The sequence below is a fragment of the Budorcas taxicolor genome, chromosome 16, assembly GCF_023091745.1.
Source record: "Budorcas taxicolor isolate Tak-1 chromosome 16, Takin1.1, whole genome shotgun sequence".
Classification (NCBI taxonomy): Eukaryota; Metazoa; Chordata; class Mammalia; order Artiodactyla; family Bovidae; genus Budorcas; species Budorcas taxicolor.
The window spans coordinates 77,220,072-77,244,150 of NC_068925.1; the positions used below are offsets into that span (position 1 = coordinate 77,220,072).

The 24,079-nt window shown below is 45.7% G+C and overlaps 1 protein-coding gene across 1 annotated transcript in view; it reads left to right on the plus strand.

Annotated features, from left to right (window-relative positions):
• Positions 1-24,079, plus strand: part of CRB1 (crumbs cell polarity complex component 1) — a 259,524-nt gene that overhangs the window by 210,186 nt on the left and 25,259 nt on the right. The window contains exons 7-11 of the mRNA XM_052654054.1: positions 3,704-4,251; positions 5,458-5,623; positions 12,492-13,401; positions 15,847-15,975; positions 20,087-20,213. Of these exons, the coding sequence (XP_052510014.1) occupies positions 3,704-4,251; positions 5,458-5,623; positions 12,492-13,401; positions 15,847-15,975; positions 20,087-20,213 (1,880 nt within the window). The remainder of the gene's footprint in view (positions 1-3,703; positions 4,252-5,457; positions 5,624-12,491; positions 13,402-15,846; positions 15,976-20,086; positions 20,214-24,079) is intronic.

A 24,079-nucleotide genomic window follows, 5' to 3' on the forward strand; every position in this document is an offset into this window, starting at 1 on the left:
TAAACTTTGAGACTCTTACCCTCTTGGAATTAGAGCTTCTCAGGCATAGGATGCGCTTCACTCCATGACTGAATTTCTTACAGCTGTGCATGCCAAGTGTAGTGGCCCAGAACTCTGCTTATGCACCGCCAGGCGTGAGAACCCATTCATCCTCCGTCTTCCTAGAAATCCCCTAAAAGTTGTTTCTTGGTCCTGAAATAATGTAGGATGACCTGCCCTTCCATTCATTGGCTGCATTGTAACTTTTGGAGCCAATGCCAATCTTGCTCACTTGTGTTCTCCATGAGAACACAAATATTTGGAGACAAGTCTTGTACTATCCAGGCCGTCATGCCTATCATGCTAAACACACCCAGCTTCTTCCAATGCTTTCCATAGGGGCTCATTTTCAGACCCTCCATTGGTTGCTTGCCTGCTTGGGAATAAATGTGCTTATCTGGCTCCTAGTTGGGTCTGAGAGTGCAGAGTGCCATGGGACTGTGACCTTCTCATTCTGGAGAACGTTCTTCTGTTCTGCAGCTTAAGATCACATTGACCTTTGGGCAGCCTCATTCTGCGATAGGCTCACTTTGAGCTGTTCTCACTGATGGTGCTGCAGAGTTCTGCTTCTTCCACCCTAAACCAGTGAAGTGCGTTTAGACCCAAGTGGCTTTTATTTATTCTCAATACATTTCTTCTTGTTGCAGTCCATCAATCATTAAAACTTGAAGTTACTTTTCAGCCATATTTGTCATCCCTCTCCAGGACATATCAACAACACATACAAGAATCATTCTTTCCGTGTCCCCAGACGAGTCATGTATGGTGTCAGGTGCTTCTAAAATCATGTACTAAATCATGTGCTCTGACTATGTGCTTGTGACTTCTGAAGATGAACAGGACTGCTGAAGAGTCAAACTTCTGAGAGAAAGAAACCGCTCTGTGTTCTGTCTTTTTAATCTGGATCCACAAAGTGATGCTGTAGGCGTCCCAGGCTGACCAGCGGGGACCACCCCTGAGCTGAGCGGTTCTGTGCATTTTCCCAAACCTCGGGAACATCAAGAGCCAGCTTTCCTTATTAAACATTTTATCTCACATGAAAGCACTGCTGTGTGTTCAGAGATGTTAGTCTCTTCAAACGGACCGTTATATCTAACGGCGCGCTTTGAAAGCCACCTGTAGCTCCCTGGAGCGGGTGGTCTCCAAATGCAGATTCGAGCTGTAATGATTCTGTAAGAAATCAAGACGGAATTCTGAAAATGCAGCCTTTTATGCGGGAGGTCTTCAAACACGACGGTTGCCTGAGCAAGTTTCACTGTAGTTCAGCTAAACTAAAATATGTCCCACCTTTGTTCAAACTTCAGTGGAACCATATGACATCATTTAAATACGCTGGAATATGCCGTTTTTCTGGGTCGGACGGGGATGTGAAGACGTGAAGATGGTAATATCTTTAAGGTGATGCCCTATCTAGTGCATCAGCGATTTCCAGGTTGCCAAATTCAGCAGTCAGTTTTCAGTCCTCACCTGCCTTGACTGCTCAGCAACCATTACCACAGTTGAATTCCCCCTCTTTCTGAAAGGCTTCCCTGGTGGCTCAGCTGGTAAAGAATCCTCCTGCAATGCAGGAGACCCCAGTTCAGTTCCTCTTACAGGAAGATTGGCTGGAGAAGAGACAGGCTACCCACTCCAGCATTCTTGGGTTTCCCTGCTGGCTCAGCTGGGAAGGAATCCACCAGCAATGTGGGAGACCTGGGTTCGATCCCTGGGTCGGGAAGATCCCCTGGAGAAGGGAAAGGCTACCCACTCCAGTATTCTGGCCTGGAGAATTCCTGGACTGTATAGTCCCTGGGGTCACAAAGAGTCGGAAATGACTGAGTGGCTTTCACTTTCACTCTGCTTTTCCTCCTGAAAGCCCTTCCTTCCCTGGGCTGGGGGGCACCACTCTCTGGGTTCTCTTTCTATCTTACTCATTTATCAGCTCCTTTACCTCCAGGTGTCTGATGCTTAAGGGCTCAGTTCTTGGGCCTCTTCTCTCTCTACATTGATGTTCTTGGTGATCGCATCTGGTCTTGTGGCTAGAAAGCCATGTGTACGCTGGCAAATCCGAAATTACCATGGCTCGTGCCAAATGTCTTCCCTGAACCTCTGTATCTAACTGCTGACTAGACACTTCCACCTGGATATCTAATAGGACATCTTAAATATAATGTGGAATCCCATTCCTCCCCCACCCAAATCCATTCCTCCTGTTTTCTTCTCCATCTCTGCAAATAGAAACTCTATGCTTCTAGTTACTTAGACCAGACTCCTTGGAGATGAACTTGCCCCAGAAGATCCTGTTGGTCCTACCAACACATTTCCAGAATCTGATCACTTCTCCCCATCTCCACCAAGCTACCGTCATTTCTTTCCTGCATTTCTGCAATAATATCTCTCCTTTCTTTGGGGCTTTGCTCAAATAGGACCTTCTCAGAGCTCTTCCCTGACCACTCCGTTTAAAATGCCGGCTCCACTCCCACCCCCAGCTCTCTGTAATCCCAGTGTCTGCTTGATTTATTTTATACCAAAGAAACTGTCACCACTTCACATACCACATAACCTCTACCCAGCTGGAATATAAGCTTTAGGAGTACGAAAGCTTTTGTTTCTACTGTATCATCGATGCTTTTGAAGGTCTGCGTCCATTCATTTTCATGCTCCTCAAGGGTTTTCTTGTGGTGAGGCACACCCGTAGTGTCGCCACGTCCGTACATTAGAAACCTCTGTGTCCCCAGGAGATGTTGGGGACTCAACTCAGCTTTGTCCAACTTCTGTGTGCTCCATGCCTTTCCTTTACCCACCAAGGGCCACAGGAGGAAGAGTCCTCCTCTTCCTTTGTTCAGCTGCCTCACCTCCTCTTATTATCAGGGCTATCTTCCCAAGCGAGGATTTGCCAGTCTAGTTCTTGATTTCTTTCCTTTGCAAGGAATAATTAGGTTTAATGCCACTTGCTTGAGGATGCTCCCCATATAGCAAAGACGACAGTTGCTCCAAGAGCCTGCTTAATGTCCTGGAGGAAGAGCTCTTGCCCCACAGACTTTTCCAAGCCATGTCGGAGCAGAGTAGGATCTGGTCTTCCTCCTTTTAGTCCCACCTCTTCAGGGCAGTGAGGAGGAGGCGCAGAGTTTCATCACTGCAGAAATCTTCTCTTCCTCCTTGTGATCAGTGGACCTCGACTATAAACTGTACACCGAAATCTAAATTTAGAATAAAGTAAACCCACAAATTCAGAAAGTCAGGCTAAATTGTCATTCTGTTGAATAAGTCTGTCATGAACTTTAAAAAATATGGCTGTATTTGTGCACATATATATATATATATATATATATTCATTATGGGCGTCCCCGATGGCTCAGTGGTAAAGAATCCACCAGACAATGCAGGAAATATGGGTTCAATCCCTGTGTCATGAAGATCCCCTGGAGAAAGAAAAGACAACCCACTCAAGTATTCTTGCCTGCCTGAGAAATCCTATGGACAGAGGAACCTGGCAGGCTACAGTCCACGGTGTTGCAAAGGAGTTGGACATGACTGAGTGAAGAAACAACAACATATATGCATTGCAATTATATATATGTGTGTGTGTGTGTGTGTGTGTGTGTGTATAATCTTTTGCTGCTTTTTACTTGTGAATCTTAAGATGTTTCTTCTTGGTTTCTCCTCCTCTATTTTGCTATTAAAGAGTATGTAGCAGGCAGATTTGGCCAAGATGACTCTCCTGGATATGCTGTTTTTCATCTCAACAAGGATTACGAAGAGGACCTCACACTCTCCATGTTTGTTCGAACACGCCGGCCAGCTGGCCTGCTCCTAGCTCTGGGAAACAGCACTTACCAGTACCTCCGTGTCTGGCTAGAGCATGGCAGGCTAGCGATGCTGACTCCAGGTTCTCCCAAATTACTAGTAACATTTGTTCTCAGCGACGGAAACATCCGCTTGGTATCTTTGAAAATCAAGCCAAATAAAATTGAACTGTATCAGTCGTCACAAAATCTAGGATTTCTTCCTGCTCCTACGTGGAAACTCCAAAGAGGAGATGTCCTCTATGTTGGCGGACTGCCCGACAGGCGAGAGACTGAGGTTAGCGGTGGATTCTTCAAAGGCTGTATCCAAGATATAAGGCTAAACAACGAGAACCTGGAATTCTTCCCAAATTCAACAAGCAGCACAGCCCACAATGCTGTTCTTGTCAATGTGACCGAAGGCTGTCCCGGAGACAGCCTGTGTGAGGTAGGATTATTCACATGGACTTTGTCCGTGCTGTCCCCTCCCTCCTGAACCCCCTCCCCCCGCCACCCCACCCCACCCCTCCAGGCTGTCACAGAGCACCAGCTTTGGGTTCTCTGCACCATGCATCAAACTGTCACTGACTGTTTTACACATGGTAATATGTATGTTTCAGTGCTGTTCTCTCAAATCATCCCACCCTCTCCTTAAGTTTTTGACATGGACCATTTTTAAAGTCTTTATTGAATTTGTTACAATATTGCTTCTGTTTTGTATTCTGGTTTCTTGGCCTCAAGGCGTGTGGAATCTTGACCCCCAGCCAGGGACTGAACCACACCACCTGCTTTGGAAGGTGAAGTCCTGACCGCCGGACCACCAGGGAAGTCCCCAGATGACATGTTAATAGAGTGATGGACATAGTGCAGATGGAGCTCTCAGGAATTCCTTTGTCAGTACTTCTGTTTTGATTACTTTGTGAGCAACCTTGTGAGGACTCAGATGATAACAGTATGTTTCTGATTCAGAGGCGGGGCTCCTGGAGGGCAGAGGTGTCTCTCTATGGGGACCCAGAGGATCTAAGTACCAGCTTCACCATTTGGCTTTTGATAGGATCTTGCAAGGGCTTCCCAGGTGGCTCAGTGGTAAAGAACCCACCTGCCAATGCAGGAGACATAAGAGACCCAGGATCAATCCCTAGGATGGGAAGATCTTCTGGAGGAGGGCATGGCAACCCACTCCAGCATTCTTGCCTGGAGAACCCCGTGGACAGAGGAGCCTGGTGGGCTCCAGTCCATGGGGTGGCAAAGTGTCAGACATGACTGAAGCAGGCATACAAGCACACAGGATCTTGGACAATGAAAGGGACCTCAGTTTCCTCACCAGGAGAAACGAGAGGTAAAGTCTCTAACTCAAATGTTCATTAGTGTCATTGAAAGTGTTTGGTAATTTGTAAATTACAGAGACTATTATCATACCTTTGAAAATCTTCCTTGTGCTACAGGAGATCAATATTATATATTTTTATTTATTTCCCTTTTCCTTCTGATGGTAGCAGTAAGTTTTATTCTGCTTACCAGCCAACAGATATAAAAATGTTCGATACGTAAATAAGTAGGAAATTAACATGAACAGATTCACGGAGTCTTGCTCGGCTCCTTTCCGCATTTAGCTGCCAGAGCTCCTTACGCCTGTGATTTACTGTCTACTCAGCCCAACCCCTGTCACCACGGAGGCGTCTGCTACCCGCTGTGGGACGACTTCTCCTGCTCCTGCCCTGCGAACACAGCCGGAAAGGCCTGCCAGGAGCTGCGCTGGTGTGAACTCGGTCCGTGTCCTCCCGGCGCCCAGTGCCTGCGGCTGCCTCGAGGCTTCGAATGTAGGTGCATTTTAGACTTCTTGCCACCCAGTCCGGCTGGGCGTTTCAGTTGGTCGATGAGTCGACCCAGAAGAAGAACCCAGACACACCCAGCTCAGCAGAGAAGCTTGTGGTTGCTTCCCCCAGCATGAGGGGTGGTGTAACAAGCCTAACACGAGTGTAGTAAACCAGGGTAACCTCATGACATACCCCGCCCCTGGATTTTGGGAGGGTGGGGAGATGGTGGCCATAGCAACTCCAAACCTACATCCTGGATCGTGTAAGGCTGATTTCTAGAGAAAGAGCTAGCTGGCTGATATTTGGCTTTTCTTTCCTCCTTGCTGATTATGCAGAGCAAAAGCACCAGTGTGAGCCTGTTGCCATCGGTTAGCTATGAGGCCTCCAGTGGCTCACCTGCCTCCATAATCTAAGGCTTCCTCTGTAAAACAAGGATAAAATGTCTTCTGGACAAGCAGAGAAATCTGTGTGTGTGTGTGTGTGTGTGTGTGTGTGTGTGTGTGATCATTGTATGACCTTGTGTGTAAGACAGCCAAACACGTTAAGCACTCAATTCCTGTTTGCAAAGAGTATTTCCCTCAGTTGGAACAGTTTTCCTGCCCAAATGCAGCACTACTCAACGGTTTCCCAAATGTTAGCAAGCTGAACACTGTCCTCACAATTTTGACGTGTCTACGTACTGGCGACACAGTGATTCATAGTCTGTCTTTTCTTCTACTTGAGACAATGCGCAGTTCAGTGTGTAGCCAACCCTCCATGTTTGGACTCAACTCTCGTCTCTTTCCCTTGTTCAGTGATTTTGCTTCTGAAATTTTTCTCTCGCCCGCCAGCAGCATCATCAGTTCTCCCACCAGCATATAAACATACTGTCAAATCCTCGTCACAAACTACTTCCCCTGATTCCCTTGGGGGATGACCCCTGCCCCCCATCCCCACCAGCTGCCTCCCATGTTCCTGCCCCTTTCCTGGTGGGAGAACCCCTCTGGGAGCTGGCCTCCACGCGCTCCTCACGTCTTACTGTCCAGTCTTCTTGCATTCACCCCATCAATCAGGCTCGCCCCACCTCTACCCTGAACCCTCCCAGCCCAGAGCCTCACAGGCTGCCTCTTCACTTCATTCCCTTTCCTACCCAAACGCCCTCTTCCCTGGCCTCATTTTCCTTCATGGATCTTATCATCCTTGGATGTTTTGTTTTATACGTATTTGCTCACTTGCTCATCATCTTTTCCTCAGTGGAATATATGCTTCAAAAGAGAAGGAGGTATTCACTCTGGCTTCCCACCGTACTCCCAGCACTCAGAACAATGCCAAACACATAAGAGGCTGTCAGGAAGCATTTGCTTAATGAATATCTGTTTTCTTCAAGTTAACTCAATATCTTCACTTAACTGCTCTAGACTTAAAGTACGTTGCGTGCATACAATTTAAAAAATATACAAAATACCTTGTAAAACAATGAACTAAAATAATAGTCTGGAGCTAGAGGGTAGATGGCCCTCAGGCCTGTTAACAGCTGAGCCTGGAAGTGACTGAGGACAAGTATATATTTACTCTGATGTTTATGTATTTTAAGATGATATGTCAACTTATCAGGGGACATGTGAAATGTATTGCATTGTGTATATACTTGGGAAGCTTTTCTTGAAGAATACACATACCCTCATGCTTCATATTTAAGAAATAATGTACTACACATGGGGCTTTCCAGGTGGCGCTAGTGGTAAAGAACCCACCTGCCAATGCAGGAGGCATGAGAGACCCGGGTTCAGTCCCTGGGGTGGGAAGATCCCCTGGAGGAGGGCATGGCAACCCACTCCAGTATTCTTGCCTGGAGGATCCCATGGACAGAGGAGCCTGGTGGGTTACAGGCCATGGGGTTGCACAGAGTGGGACACAACTGAAGCGACTTAGCACACATGCACACGAACACATGCTACACACATGAAGAAAGCATGATGAATTTGCATAAAGAATGAGATCAGGCCTGAAATGTGATGCAGAATTTTAATGCCACCTTTTGCCTTGCTCGACCCTCTGAATTCCTTGCTTAAAATAGTTTACTACTTATTCATTTTATTATTACTCTTTTGATGGAAGTACTAAAGTTGTTTGTCCCAGTTATGTTCTACAAAAGGGTTTAAATCATTCTGAATGCCTTCGTAGGGAAAAAAGAAAAGGGTTTCTAAAAACAGTGGCACTCACCACACCCCAGGTGAGAGTTGTTGCCTTCTGTCTTCATGTGAAGGACTTGGATGCCTCGGAAAGGCACGGAGGGCTCTTCATTCCTAGGTGTTGCCTCTGCGGAGAGAGGAGGAAGTTTGCCTCTGACCTTTCATAGAGTCTCAGAAACATTTTTGATGTATGCTCTATCTTAATAAAGTGGGGGAGGGAAATCAGTAGGAGGGGTGAACTTTTCCTATCCAACAGCTATCACCCCAGATCATCTTTGCTCTGTTGTATGTGATCTCCTGACCGTATGGTATGTTTTCCGAGGGAGATGTGCCGGAAAGACAGTTCTGCTAGAGTAACTACTCTGGAGAGTTACAGCTGGTACATTACCCGAATTTACCTTTAGTGCCTAACTGTTGCTATCTGAGCACCCTATAGAAGGAGAGAGACTTAAAAATTACAACCCACCTTAGACAGAGACGTGTTTATTATGATCAAGTCCCCTGAAGGAAGGCAGAGTATAAATGGTACCTGCACGGCGGTTCTAACTCAGATAACAAGGAGTGACTTCTGCACGGTCAGCATGTTTGTGAGACGAGTTATGCAGCGTGACAGACGCCACTCTTCCTTCAGGAGCTGGAGGAATAATGAGGCTTGTCATGTTAGCATTTATGTTAACATGTTACATGTTAAAGCATGTAATGAGGCACTTCTTGCTCTTTTCCTCCCTAATCGCAACCTGGCTGGAAAAAAAAAAAAAAAAAAGATTCACCACAGTCAAAAGCAATAAAATCAAGAGCAATGTTAATCCAGTCAAATAATCCACTTGAATTTACTCATGTTGAGGTTTCTAATCATTATCTCACTTTTCAGAATTAAGGACTGAGTGACTTTCATACATTATTCATTTAATAATATTCACTGAGCACCTACTCTATGCCAGGCAGTGTTCCAGGCACAGGGCTTAGTGGGAACCTAGACAGAGAATGTCCAGGATCTCGTAAAAGTTCATGTTCTAGTGAGGAAAGACCAGGAACAAGTAGGAAAATTTTTACTTATTTTATTATTATTATGTATTATTTTATATATAAAATATGAGTATTTATATATTATATAAAATGTATATTTTATATATATAAAGAATCTGCCCATAATGTGGGAGACCCAAGTTTGATCCCTGGGTTGGGAAGACCCCCTGGAGAAGGGCATGGCAACCCACTCCAGTATTCTGGCCTAGAGAATCCCATGGTCAGAGGAGCCTGGTGGGCTATAGTCCAGAGGGTCACACAGAGTCAGACATGACAGCAACTAACACTTTCACTATTTCACTATTATATTATTATATTTTTTATTTTGTTTATTTTTAATTGGATTGTTAAAGAAAATTTAACGATGTGATTTCAAATAGTTAGAAGATGCTATGGAGAAAATCAAGCAGAATAATTGAAAAGAGAGTGGATTTGGGACGGAAACACTTGGATAGTTGGGGAAACCCTCACAGAAGAGGTGACATTTGAGCACATATTATGTTGAGAAAGAGGCGGGTGTGGGAAGAGCAGGGGCCAATATCCTGTCTAAGTAACAGCAAGGGTAAAAGACACAGTTTGGGAACAAGCGTGTTGTCTTCAAGAAACAGCAGCTTTTGTGGCTGTAGCACGTGAATGAGCAAGAGTGGCCGGAAATGGCGCTGGAGAGTTGGTCAGGGGCTGGGTCACAGATATTCTGTCCGCCGTGTGTGGGACTTGGGGCGTCTTTCTGGATGTGATGGTAACCAGTGGGGTCTCAGGCTCAGGCATGGCCGGTGCGTTGCTCTGCAGAGCAATAGAAACTAGAGCACTGAGGAAGAGCTGGAAGAGGCTGCACCTCAAGTGTCCGAGGGTAGGTGTGCTGCTCCACGCGTGAGCAGACACAGTGCTGGGAGGTTCATTTCCATGGAAAGCTGGGAGACAGTGAGCACAGAGAGTTGCCTGTTGGACCGGGTCACACCGGTGCCTCCGTGACCTTGACCAGAGTGGTTTCAGTGACGTGACGGGAACCAAAGGCTCAGTGGAAGATGTTAAGAAACAAAATGGGAGATGAGAAAGTGGAGACAAGGTGAATATAAAACTATTCGGAAAAAGCTTTGCCAGAGAAGGAACTAGAGAAATGAAAATGCAAGAGGGTCGGTGGGAGTCAGTGTAGGACTTGGGTTTTCGTGTGCAATTGCAGCCTATTTGTGCACCATTGGGAAATGAAAGAAGGGGAGGGAAAATGGTGATGAAGTACAGGGGGAGGTTCCGTGTAGAAGGTGGAAATGAAGGGGACCCAAGGCATGGCCGGGACAGCTGAGCTTGGGTGTATGAGGCAAAACCTATGGCTTCCCACCCGATTAGGGAAAACCCAGCAGTCCCCCTCCTGTGTGCTTCCCCTTGACTTTGACACTAGGACCCCACTGACAACATTTCTGATGCCTGACGTGTGCAGGCTCCCCCTGACCAGGCAATTCCACAGCACCAGCTGGGTGTCCTACAAGTTCTCACAATTCAGTGCAACTCTGACTGTCTCTCCAGACATCGTGTGAGGTCTCACAGGCCACAGGCTCGGTCCCGCTGCAAGACTCCCACCCCGTTTCCGATGCCAACCACAAGTCCAGGTTGTCACTCGTGCTTCTGATCAATCAGCTGTAAATCTGAGATTCCCACAATCCCCACCTCAGTTCAGTTAATTTGCGAGAGCAGCTCACAGAACTCTGGGAAACACTTACTGGTTTCCCAGCTTATTGAGAGATCTGCAAAGGCCCAGATGGACATCTGGATGAGGAGATACACAGGGCAAGGTCTGGGAGGGTCCCCAGTGTAGGAGCTTCTGTCCTGAGGAGATGGGGTGTGTGACCGTCCCAGTGTACCTGTGTTGAGCAGCTTGGAAGCTCTCTGAATGCCATACTTTGGGGGTTTTGTGGAAGCTTCTTTATGTAGGCATGACTAATTATTAACCCCATTTTCCAACCTCGTCCTTCTCTAGAGGATGGGCTGGGGCTGAGAGTTTCAGGCTGCTAGTCATGGCTTGGTCTTCCTGATGACCAGCCTGCATCCAGGCTCCATTCAGAAACCCAAGCAGAGTTGTCTCATTACAACGCACATGCTCCCAGGGCCATGCTCTCATCATTTAGGAATTTACCAGGATTTTCGGAGCCTCAGGTCAGGAACCAGGGGCAGAGAACAGTATATATATTTCTGTTATTATACAGATGAGAAGAAGGGCAATGCATCCATTATAACATCCATATGCATCCCATGCATCCATATAAGCTCCAATATTTTGGCCACCTGATAGGAAGAGCTGACTCCCTGGAAAAGACCCTGATGCTGGGAAAGATTGAAGGCGGGAGGAGAAGGGGACGACAGAGGACGAGATGGTTGGATGGCATCACTGACTCAATGGACATGAGTTTGAGCAAGCTCTGGGAGATGGTGAAGGACAGGGAAGCCTGGTGTGCTGCAGTTCATGGGGTCACAAAGAGTCGGACTTAACTGAGCAACTCAACAACAGTCTATTATAACAGAATAGAAAGCAGAGTGGATCCAAATTTGTCAGGTTTACAGGTTAGGTGGAAAGCTGAAGCAGTTCTTCTTTCTCTTGTTTTCTTAAGAACATATTAAAGGAGATCATAAACTGACAGCATCAGATATCTTAAGAGATAAAACACTTCAATAGAAAAACGCAGTGAGATTGCCCCAAAGTGCTGTGGTCATATGTGATCACGTATATATGTCATACAGTGGAGCAGATGGTATGGTTTTATGGTTTTGCCCATTTCACAGCTCTTAGTTAGGCACAGATTGGTAACTGGACACCTAATTGGAGTTTGCAGATAGTAAATCAGTCATTTAGACTGCTACTTTTAAGAGCCTCATGGTCAGCTTCCCAGGTGGTACTAGTGGTAAAGAATCCGCCTGCCAGTACAGGAGACACAAGAGATGTGGGTGAGATCTCTGGGTCAGGAAGATCCCCTGGAGAAGTAAATGGAAGCCCCTCCAGTATCCTTGCCTGGAAAATTCAAGGGACAGAGGAGCCCAGTGGGCTACAGTCCATAGGGACGCAAAGAGTCGGACACGACTGGGCACACACTCAGCTAACTCAGAAGCCAGTGTCCACTGTTAATTTGCTGTGTGACCGTTGCTAGACTTGAGATTGCTTTGTGCTTAGTGTCTTGATGTATAAAATGGGTGATCAATGCTTTATTGGTGGGAACCGAAGCAAAATAATAGTGGAATGTATTAGCGTTTCAATGGAAAAGAAATATATGATTCGGGTTTTGGTGTCAGACCTTCCAGGTTTGACACTGTCTTCATTAACTATTAGCCATTTGACCATGAAAAAATTACTTAACTTCTGTGAATCTCAATTTCTTATTCTATAAAACAGAAATGATATTAATAATAAACCTGTATTTAAGAACTGTATTAAAAGTAATATAAAGACAACTAACAGAGTGCCTAGCCCATATCAGTCAATACATGATGGTAATAATGTCTTGATCATTAATGTTAATAAAGGTAATTAAGCAAAAGAGTTTGAGCAAGCTTCAGGAGCTGGTGATAGGGAAGCCTGGCATGCTGCAGTCCATGGGGTCACAAAGAGTCGGACACAGCTGAGCAACTGAACTGAAGCAAATGTTACAGGTTTAGTCAAGTTGCTGACTGGCACGGCCTTCTCTCTTTAGGTATCGCAAATGCTGTTTTTAATGGACAAAGCCGTGAGATAATATTCAGGAGCAACGGGAACATCACCAGAGAGCTCACCAACGTCACGTTCGGTTTCAGAACGAGGGATGCCCACGCAATCATACTGCACGCAGAGAAGGAGCCTGAATTCCTTCGTATTCACATTCGGGATTCCCGGTTGTTATTTCAACTGCGAAGCGGCAACAGCTTTTACACGCTGAGTCTGACGAGTCTGCAGCCAGTGAGCGACGGCGTGTGGTACCAGGTGACCATCTCCATGACAGACCCGGGGGCCCAGGCTTCCAGGTGGCAGATGGAGGTGGACGGGCAAACGCCTCCTGTGACCAGCGCAGTCGCTGCCGGGAGCCTCAGCTTCCTGAAGGATGACACAGACGTCTATGTGGGTGACCGAGCTAGCAACAGTACTCGGGCCCTGCGAGGGTGTCTAAGCACGATCGCCATCAGCGGCCTCTATCTCTCTTACTTTGAAAACGTCGGTGGCTTGATGAACAGACCTCAGGAGGAGCGGTTTCTCAAAGTCTCCGGGCCTCCGGTGGAGACGGGCTGCCTGCAGCTCGACGCCTGCCGCTCCGGGCCCTGCCTGCACGGAGGACGCTGCAAGGACACCTACAGCTCCCACCGCTGCACCTGTCCCGCGGGACGGTCGGGGCCACACTGCGAGCTCGACGTCGATGAATGCCTTTCAAGCCCCTGTATCCACGGCAACTGCTCCGCCCCTGGCGGGGCAGCCTATCACTGCAGGTGTGAGCCTGGCTTCACCGGTGTGAACTGCGAGTCGGAGGTGGACCACTGCCAGCGTCACCAGTGTGCAAACGGGGCCACCTGCGTGAGTGACGCCAATGGCTACTCTTGCCACTGTCCTGGAAATTTCACGGGAAGTTTCTGCAGGTGAGCATTAAGCGTTAGTCATTTAGTCGCATCCAATTGTTTGCGACCCCATGAACAGTCGCCTGCCGGGCTCTTCCATCCATAGGATTTCCCGCGCGGGAATACTGGAGCTGGTTAGCCAGTCCCTTCTCCAGGGGGTCTTCCCGACCCAGGGATGGAACCTACGTCTCCTCCTTGCAGGCGGATTCTTTATCTTCTAAGCAGCCAGGTGAGCCTTACACCCATATAAAGCGTGTCTGGAGGTGTGCTCATGTGCACAGGTACACTCAGTACGCCGTGCTGAGCAGGGGCTTACGGTCACGGCCATGACGGTTCAGGCCCGTGAAGACAGGATTGCATCTGCCGGCACGTTCTACAGGATTTGGACCACATCCTTCAAACAAAATGTCTTCTCAGTCACCTCGGGCAGAGTATGTCTCGGGAACGATGGGCCCCGGAGTCCGAGCCTTAAGGCCGCAGGAAATAAACACAGTGACAACCAATACAAGCTGAATTCTGGTTTTGTAGGAGGAAGCATGACTTCTATCCCTGAAAGAATGCCCTGGGTCACTTCAGGCAGGTCAATGTTACAAAATTCTGAAAAGGCTATGTTAAAGTAGTTTCCAAAATGGGAATTCATGACTCCCAGAATGAGCATGTTTCGATGACTTTGTCATGAATTAATGAGGGAACCAGTAAGCTAAAAATCAAAATGTCAGAGGACAGTACAATTATATACACAAATACGTACACATAATAGATATGCATGTGGGCTTCTGTGATGGGTCAGTGGTAAAGAATCCGCCTTCCAGTTCAGGAGACATGAGAGATGTGGGTTCAGTTCCTGGGTTGGAAAGACCCACTCCAGTATTCTTGCCTGGAGAATCCCATAGACAGAGGAACCCAGCAGGCTACAGTCCACAGGGTCATAAAGAGTCAGATATGACTAAAGTGACTAAGCACGCACGTAGGAACATGGGACCGTTATTTCCAGCAAGTAATAGATTCCAGGATGTTGATAAGAATGCCTGGAGTGGGCTGGCAGCCTGGAGACATTACAGTAGTTCAGAGGTGATACCTTCACTGGATGAATCTCCTGGTAGACACAACATGTAGTTACAGCTACAAGGAGATGTATTTTTGTCTCCATGATATTGTTGTTCAGAGCCTATGAAGGCAAGACACAGGGTTGACTGCTGAGTACTGACATTCCAATAAAATGTGACTTCTCATAGTTAACCTACTCATTCGCCAACAGGTAAACTGAATGCTTAACAGCAAAAGACATTCAGGATCAAAATCAATAGTACTGCTGTGGTGACTTTGGATAAGTAAAAGACACATATATGCCTAGGAGCCAGTGCTCCAGTATTTTTTTCTGCCTAATTCATCAAAGCCAAGTTTTCAAAGATTAAAGTTTTGATTCAAAAGTACTTTCTAACAAGATTCAAAAATTGTTTATTAAACGTTAAGATGTATACAAAGCTTCCTATTTGCATTGCTAATTGACCTCTTCCAAAGCTGGTTGACGTTTTTGGCTCTTTTGAAAAATCCTTATGATATTTTCTTTTTAAAGTCAAATTGATTAGCTCTTGTGGGAAGAGACACACTTACCACATAGGCTGCTTTCTCCATATTAGCTGCAGTCTGCTGAGCAGAACAAAATAAAACTCATTTTATCTTTCTTGAATATTAACTATGTATCTGATTCCGGACAGTGTAGTTAAGGACCTAGACACTTTAAAGTCTTTTTAACCAGCCCCTTCACAGCCCTGGATTTTATCTGGTAGTAAAGTTCTGCTTAGCATCTAACAATTTGTACTGGCTTTTATAGGCATTCCTTAACATATAAAGTTGTGTTTTTAAACAAAAGAGCCACACTCTGAATTCACATGTACTTTCCACTGACTGCTGTATACAAACCTCCTAGACAGCATTTGGCGTGCCTTCTGCTAAGTCATGAATTATTGGATGAGGGCAGCAAGTGTTGGCGGGGCAACCAGAGTTCGGCTTCAGTGAGAGGCAGCGGAGAAATCACATGAGTGCTTGGGTACCAGAGTCCTGGCCTTTCTTTCCTGACGTTTATAGAGATGTAATTTTCCTATGGCCTGAAGTGATTTATTAGCCAAGCAGCAGCAAATCTAGCCATAGCGAGTTTCTTTCCAACACTAAATTTACTGCCACCACCACCCCACCCCCGCACCCCCGGCACAGATCTTATCTCATGAATGAGCACTGGGTAGAAATGGAAGATGGATAGGCACGCTCCTTACAGCGCCCTCCCGCAGGACCTGTGGAGCAAAGAGTGATCCGTGTCCAAAACAGCACAGTTAAGCGTCTGTAGCTCAGTTGGCCTGAGCACCTCATGAGTTTGGCACGGACAAGATACACAGACTTTTCTAAAAAAGTGTTCTTGAATGAAATGAACAAGATGAACTGCAGTGACTATTACTTTTTTCTCCCTAGGTACCTCCGATTACCCTCCACCTTCTGTGGGAATGAGAAGACCAACCTCACTTGCTACAACGGTGGCAACTGCACGGAGCTCCAGGGAGAAATGAAGTGCGCCTGCTGGCCAGGTTTTACGGGGGAACGGTGAGTTGCAGCAGAGCTTTACGGGAGGGCCTTCCAGGCCGGACAACAGTGAGATGATGCGAAGTGTGTTTCTTCTCCGCTTTCTCGTCTCAGTTCCCATAGGAAAATCTGTGCTTTAGTATAGGTCTGGCCAGAGTCAAAATAAAAAAGAAAAATTACCCTTGAGGTCAAAGTCAAGGACACTTTATGAGCCAAGACTTTAACTAGGGAAATATGTCTCTGAAAAATGTGAAATGTGATATTTTTCTTTCTTAGAAATATTTCTGGATTCATGTTTCTTTCCCACTAACTCTAACACATGATGCAAACGTGGGTGTTGTTGAGGTCAAATAAAATATACCTTAAAGACTGCCCCGTGGACTTACCTAGAACACTAAAAGTATACGCATCCTATCCAGATGACTCTACTGTTCCCAGAGAAGCCCTGTCCTCCGTACCTAATGCTGGGATTGTTGACGTGGAATTGATTACTGCTCTCAATATATAACTTGCTGAAAATGTAGGCATGTTTGTATATGCATGTGACTTGCTGAGGTGAGTTCAAGGGCAAAAATGTGCAGGTGTGTGTGCTAAGTCGCTGCAGTCATGTCTGACTCTGTGCAACGCCCCCCCCCCCGCCCCCCGCCCCAGGCTGTAGTCTACCAGGCTCCTCTGTCCATGGGATTCTCCAGGCAAGAATACTGGAGTGGACTGCGATTCCTTACTCCAGGATATGTCCCTGACACAGGGATCAAACCCGAGTTTCTTATGTCTCCTGCCTTGGCAGGTGGGTTCTTTACCCACTAGTGCCACCTGGGAAGTCCAAAAAAGTGCACACCCTGTAGCTTTTGTCAGATGCCCAAGGGGATCAGTGTCCCCAGAATGGTGACGAACCGAGACTCTACAGATACGCTGTAGCAGCAGAGAACAAATACTTGGCCGTTTGTCTAGCGCTCTGCCAGGCACCCTACAAACATTGTCTCTAACTGTCTCTATATCCCTTCTGCATTTGTGTAAACTGAAGCTGAGAGGTTAGGGGAGAGGTCAGGTGTCGATTCAGATTGTGCTGCAGCCAGGTCAGGCCACCTTCAGAACCTCTGCCCATCTCTAGGATGTTTCTGGCATAAACATATGACCAAATCTTTACTTGCAACAACTAAAAGAAAAGGGAAAGCGTTCTCCTCCATCTCTTATACCATCCAGGGCTAGATAAATTGTTCTCTGATCAGGCTTCCTCCATTGAACAAGTTAGATCAAATCCAACACCTTGGACAAAACGATTTTGACCGAATTAATTTTCCCCAGAAGAGTAGTTAGTAAAATAATGGGTGCATTTTTGCCCCATGACAACTGCAGTTTGGATTAACTGGAATTTTCTCTTTTTCAGCTAGTGCTTCGGGCACCACACAGACATAGTTCTTTCGTCATGTTGGCAAACAGCAGGCAGTGTGGCCACACCTGCATTTTTCCCCTCCAACATTCAGTGACAAGGCTGGTCCTTGCTTTCTTGGTCTGCTCTCAGTGGCTGGCTCTACGCAGCATGGGCGGTTGGAGAATCTGTGTGTATGGAGGGGTGTGACCTGACGTCACATTCTGCTTTTCACGGCACCGTTTTTTTCCGTGCATGCACCATAATAATATTGTTAACCCAGAGACCATTTGGTTGGCCTCTGATTCCATCTCCAAAATACTGCAAAGATTTTCTTGTCCGGAAATTTGAACAATGCTTTATATATTTAAGTGCTGGTTCCCTTCTGCCTCGATGGCACAGTTTAATGCTTACTGTTATTATTCAGTTGATTAACTGATGTCTAATGACGACAGCTTAGACCTCATCCAGAGTCTTGGATTATTTTTCTCTGCTGCTTGCATGTTGTCCCTGTTTACAGTAAATGTCTCCCTTTCCTCCAACATTGTTTGTTTTGTTTTTTTTTTTTAAAAAGAGTATCTGACATTTAACCTCCAAATTGTTGATTTCAAATATGGTATGAAAAGCAAGCTCAACATTCTCCTTCTTCTCCCAGGAATCGTTTCACCAAGATAAACTTCTCCACTGAAAATGAATTTCTAAAATAGTCCCCAGGTCTTCCATGGATTCCATGCTTTCAAAGTCCTTCTCTGTCATTAGTTATTTCACTGGATGGCAGTGGATTTATTTTTTTTAATTTCCTGCCCATTAATAACTCCTAACGAAAGCTCCAATAATGATTGTTGTGTGTATACTGTGTACTGTTCAGTTTGAAAGAGAAGTAGATAAGCAACAGAGAAAGAATAACTAGGGGAAAAGCGGAAAGCACTGGGCAGCCTCCCAAGGACCAGGGGGTGAGGCTTCCACAAAGCCCAGAGATGTTGGAAAGCTGTCATGTAACAGACCGCCTCCTCTGCCGTGGGGTTCGACCTCCAGCTCTGTGCCGTCACCCCGGCAGGCTATGCGTGGTGGATGCGCTGAACGCTCCGGCCCACCCAGGGCAGGGAGGACTTGGCAAGCCCCCTCCAGTCATTGAGCTCTGCTCTGCTCCAACCAGAGAGGCCTCCTCCAGCCCGGGAGCCTGAGCCAAAGCAGGGAAACAAAATGTCCCAGCTATGCTTGGTATCCAGCGGGATAAGGAGCTATTTTTCTGGGATGAAATCTTGTTTCCTTTGTGCCTTGGGGAGGCCCTGCCCCACCCACCGCTTCCTCTTTTCATTTCTTGAGCCTGGGGATTAGTGGATGACCCAGGCGCACATGCTTACCTCTTCAGAGGTGGGGAATGAAAAACTGCTTGGAGTGGACTTCACCTCTATGAGCTGCTCTGCAGAGACTTTTGAAGCTATGATTTGGTATGAATTTCCCAAAGTCAGGGAGATGCCTCAGTTACTGCTCCATCCCGAGGCCCAGTGGAGGTTTTGGCATGTGCTCAATATCTGCTCAGTAAGGGACTGGGCAGTTAATCAGTGAATGCACAGAAAAGCAATTTCGGTAGATGGAAAACCAGGTGAAAAGTGACAGTGCTCCAGGGAAGAGGGCAGCTTCAGTCACCTTAGAATTGGCATCACTTGTTTTTGGAAAATTTTGGCTTTTGAAAATCGTTCTACCTGGACCTGGAAAGGTTACAACCTAGCTATGAAACCAGTTTATTAGCGAGTGCAATCTTCTGATTATCTACTTTGGCTTTTATTAAAAATGGAATCTCCAGGACTTCCCTGGTGGTCCAGGGACTGGGACTCCGCACTCCCAATGCAGGGTGCCTAGGGTGTGATCCCTGGTCAGGGAACTAGATCCCACGTGCTGCAGCTAGGGGTTCACAGGCGGCAACTGAAGATCCCACAGCTGCAACTAGGGATCCCGCTAGCCACAGCGAAGAAGCCACGTGCTGCAGCTGGGATCTGGTGCAGCCAAATGAATGGGCGGTAAAGAGGCTGCCTGCAATGAGGAGATGCGAGAGATGCAGGTTCGATCCTGGGTTGGAAAGATCCTCTGGAGGAGGAAATGGCAACCCAATCCAGTATTCCTGCCTGGAGAATCCCATAGAGAGAGGAGCCTGGTGGGCTATAGTCCACAGGGCCACAAAGAGCTGGACATGACTGAAGTGGCTTAGCTCTCATGCATTTTACATATATATGTATATATGTAAAATGCAATTCCCAAGGAGAATAATCCAAAAGCCCCCAGAATACACCAAATACATTTTCCTGCTTCTTATGGGCTTCTCCCCTTCGCCTGGCACACGGATGCTTTAGAACCCTCATAGCCCCAGGTCGGCTCTGTAGACGCTGGGTTTGAAAAACACAGCTCCCTCTCCTGGGCCCCACGTACCCCAATGAACCAAACTTTTACAAGGTGACAACCACACTAACTCTTGAGGGGGAAACTGAAATTGACCTGTGCATGGCTCCATTTTGCTTTAGTTTCTAAAGATTTGCGCCAGTTTTCTCATTCTAATTAACAGTGTGCGTGTGTATACACATTATTTTCATTAAAACCAAAATCCGTGAAAGGCATTTGGAGGGCTGTCTCCCAGCTGTTGGACACGCAGGAAGGGCGTGGGGATTGGCCGGTCCCACTGCGCTGGGGAGGCCAAAGCGCTCCCTCCCTGGTGGTGTCACGGCCAGTGTGCTGAGCCGGGCCTGGTCTCTGCTGTTTGTGTTGAAGGTGTGACAAGGACATCGACGAGTGCGCGTCCGACCCCTGCCTGCACGGCGGCCGCTGTCACGACCTGCTGAACGGGTTCCGGTGCACGTGCGCGCTGGCCTTCGCCGGGCCGCGCTGCGAGCTGGACGTAAGCGGCCTCTCCTTCTACGTCTCACTGCTGCTCTGGCAGAACCTCTTCCAGCTCCTCTCCTACCTCATTCTGCGCCTGAATGATGAGCCCGTGGTCGAATGGGGAGACCAGGACGATTACTGACTGCGTCTGAGCGCTCCCAAACCTGAAACCACGACTTTCAGGATATGCCTTGAAATTTAATCATCTTGAAAACTAAATTCAAGGCCTATTTTAAGCATATTGCAAAGCACTTTACGAGTGTAGCAAATATTTACTTATTCTGGCTCTAAATGCAGAGCAATATTGTTCTCAATGCAAGCAGAAACGTCTCCTTGCCGAGAATATTGAGTACAAATATGCCATCATTCTAAGCGCATCTGTGTCTGAAGGACCCTTGCGGTGAGAGGGTGCTTTCTCCCACACCTGCTCTTGTGGGCACCTTTATAGTGTAAGTCACTCTCCCTCACCCTCATCCTCAGTCAGTCTTGTCCTTTCATTCCCATCTATTACTCAGGACACAACAGTTTGAAATTAGATTTTTTTTTAAAATTTTTATCCATCTATGCTGTGTTGCCAGTTCTCTGGTAAGTTAAAAATATATATAAAGTGGAGAATCCCATGAAGGCCCTCAAAATGTAGAAGGAATCTTTTCTGATATAATTGGTATCAGTTCTCAAGTTACTCCTTACCAGTGTAATTTATAATTCCACAAAACCTTTCTTCTTCAGAAAAAATGACAGATAAAACTTTTTTCCATTCCTTTTTTCCTGCAATACTTTCTATACAAATAACTTTTTGTTAATTGCTTATAAATTTATGAGCTTATTGACTTTCCTATCAAATGAACTAATTGCAATTGCTTTTCAATACATATTTTAAAAAGAAAGAAATGCTATTCTATAGGTATATACTAAAAATACAATTTATAAAACTTGAATTTCCTGGAGGCCTATTTTTCTAAAATCTGCAAGTAAATTTATCCTCTCAACTATATTTCTGAAGAGAAAACATACTGCAGCTGCTAAGTTGCTTCAGTCGTGTCTGACTCTGTGTGACCCCACAGACCTATATTATAATCAAAATATATTTGGCACTATGATTTTTTAATAAACAAGTACATGAAGTGATGGATTTACCAAGTAAATTAATAAGGTATGCAAAGATTAATATATATTCTTGCTTAGCTTTAGTACAGCATATAATATATTAATTAGAAAGTAACTTTATTTACTAGTATTTTTATTGCTTCTGCTGACTTGCTGTCATTTATGCTAAGTGTCTGTGTGTGGACATACCTTCCCAAGGAGCCATGATTAGTGTTCATTTAAAGGGAAAATAGGTTGATCTTATGAATTAATTCAGAAAGCAACTATAATAGCAAAGGCCCGCCAAATATCATTTTGTAAATGCATTTGTGTCTTTAGGAGTTGCCCTGGTTTGAAACTGTGAGGGTGTTTTATCCAGTGGGTGGTATCCAATACTCAGTTAGTTCCTTCTTCTTCTTTTTTTTTTTGTTAATAAAATTGTTTTCCTGTGGAAATTACAAGCTAAATTTAAATATCGCATGACATCAAAACTACAAAGTAGTATACTATAAAAGCAAAGGAAGTAAACTCAACCTTATTTTTCAACAGTTATAGAGGATTTTATGCAGCAAATGCTCTATGCTGTGGAGTGCTGGCAGGCCCTCAACTGGAGAAGCTTATGTTGACGTTTTCTTTCCTTTCTGCTCCCCACCCCCTCACCCCCCGACAGCATGTGCTAACCCGCCATCTCAGCTGATCTGCTGCACAGTTAGATCTCCTGACAAGAGACCTGGAGAAACCCTTCCTATCAATATTTGCTTTCCCAAATTATCTGAAGTAACCACAAAATTGATTATAGCCAAAGACCACACATACAGTTTTCACATCTACTCCCTCTTGGGCATATCTGTAATTATGTACATACAGGTCATTCCAAATATAACACATTTCCTTCCAGATATCTTTCTGAGTCACTCGCCATTTCTTCCTCCATGCAATTCTATTGTCAGTTGCTTTTCCGTTTCCCCATGTCTTGTCATATCTGACCTAAAAACCCTGTCCTTCTTCTCTGTCTTCTTCTGTATTTTCAGTTGCATTGTGTGTGACTACAGCTTGTGCACATTTGCACGGAAAAATAAAACCATTGTTTCTGTGTCTCTGCTCCTCATCTTCTGATATCTGTCTTCATTTGCCTTGACTGTGTCTTGCACACTAAGATGGCCACAAGTCTGGTGCGTGCGCAGGTACACACACACACACACACACACACACAAACACATAGCAAACACAGAAGAACCTGTGCTGATCACCCTGAATGGTGGTCTCTTCCCCCAGATATGTTCCTGCAGATAGACACCTGTGCCCGTCTAGGTCAAAGTTCCATGTACCTTCCCTCTATGTCCAGACATTCCTCTAGTTGGGATTCTGAAGTTGATGACATCCTTAATTGTTCTTACTGGGGATGTGCAGTGTCCCCGGTTAACCTGGCTCTTGAGAAGGAGCCCTCTCACCTGAGTGACAGAAATCTACACAGGCTCCTCTAGACTCTGCCTCTGAAACATAATGTGTAGTGGTTGAGTTAGAAATGTTTCATTTTGCTCATTTTTAAGGTTCAGCATTTGAACTAAACAAGGCTATGTGTCTATTTTTGGCCATACCATTTCCTCCTGTGTGTGGATGTGGTTTTTATCACCCTTCTTTTTGGAAAACAGGGAAAGTTGAGAAAATAGGGAGGTTTGGAGAAATCAGTGTTTTGACAGGACAGAAAGACGAATTTAACACTTCCGAGAAACTTCTCTGGGCCAGGGATTGTGATAAGCCTTCCATAAATACATATTTTTCACTGTAAGGGCAACCAATATCTCTCACCTTCCAAATTCTTCAGTAAATTGTGTTTAAAGATCCCTTTGCCATATCTGAGCATTACAGCAGAAGTTGTTCAGCTTTAATTTTGCAAAATTTAGATGGAGTCTTTTCTGGGAACGGTGATACATAAAGTTTGAGTTTAGTGATTTAGGAAGAATACCAGTGAAGAAACTATGAAAATTATTCTCAACTGCCAAAATCACTAGTAATATAGACCACTTCATTTCTCAACTTTATTTTTTGATTTATTCAACAAATGCTGATAAATACCTTCTATGTGCTATGCCCCAGACTAGAGAATTCAACAGTAGATTAGACGCAGCACATGCCCACAAGCTGAGGGTCTCATTGAGGATGTAGACTGGCAGAGGAGAAGAATTCCTGGGTCAGTGTTAGGATGGAACTCAGTGCCAGCTCTAGAGGAGTACAGAAGAGGGGCATTTTCACTTGGTCTTCAAGGCAGAAGTAGAAGCAGTGACAGATTTTATTTTCTTGGGCTCCAAAAATCACTGCAGACGATGACTGCCATAAACAATGCTTGCTCCTTGGAAGGAAAAGCTGTGACAAACCTGGATAGCATTTTAAAAAGCAGAGACATCACTTTATTGACAAAGATCTGCATAGTCAAAGCTTTGGTTTTTCCAGTAGTTATGTACGGATATGAGAGTTGGACCATAAGGAAGGTTAAATGACAAAGAATTGATCCTTTTGAAATGTGGTGTTAGAGAAGACTCTTGAGAGTCCTTTGGACTGCAAGGAGATCCAACCAGTCCATCCTAAAGGAAATCAGCCCTGAATATTCATTGGAAGGACTGGTACTGAAGCTGAAACTCCAATACTTTGGCCACCTGATGGGAAGGACTGACTCACTGGATAAGACCCTGATGCTGGGAAAGATTGAAGGCGGGAGGAGAAGGGGATGACAGAGGATGAGATGGTTGAATGGCGTCACTGACTCAGTGGACGTGAATCTGAGCCACTCCGGGAGAC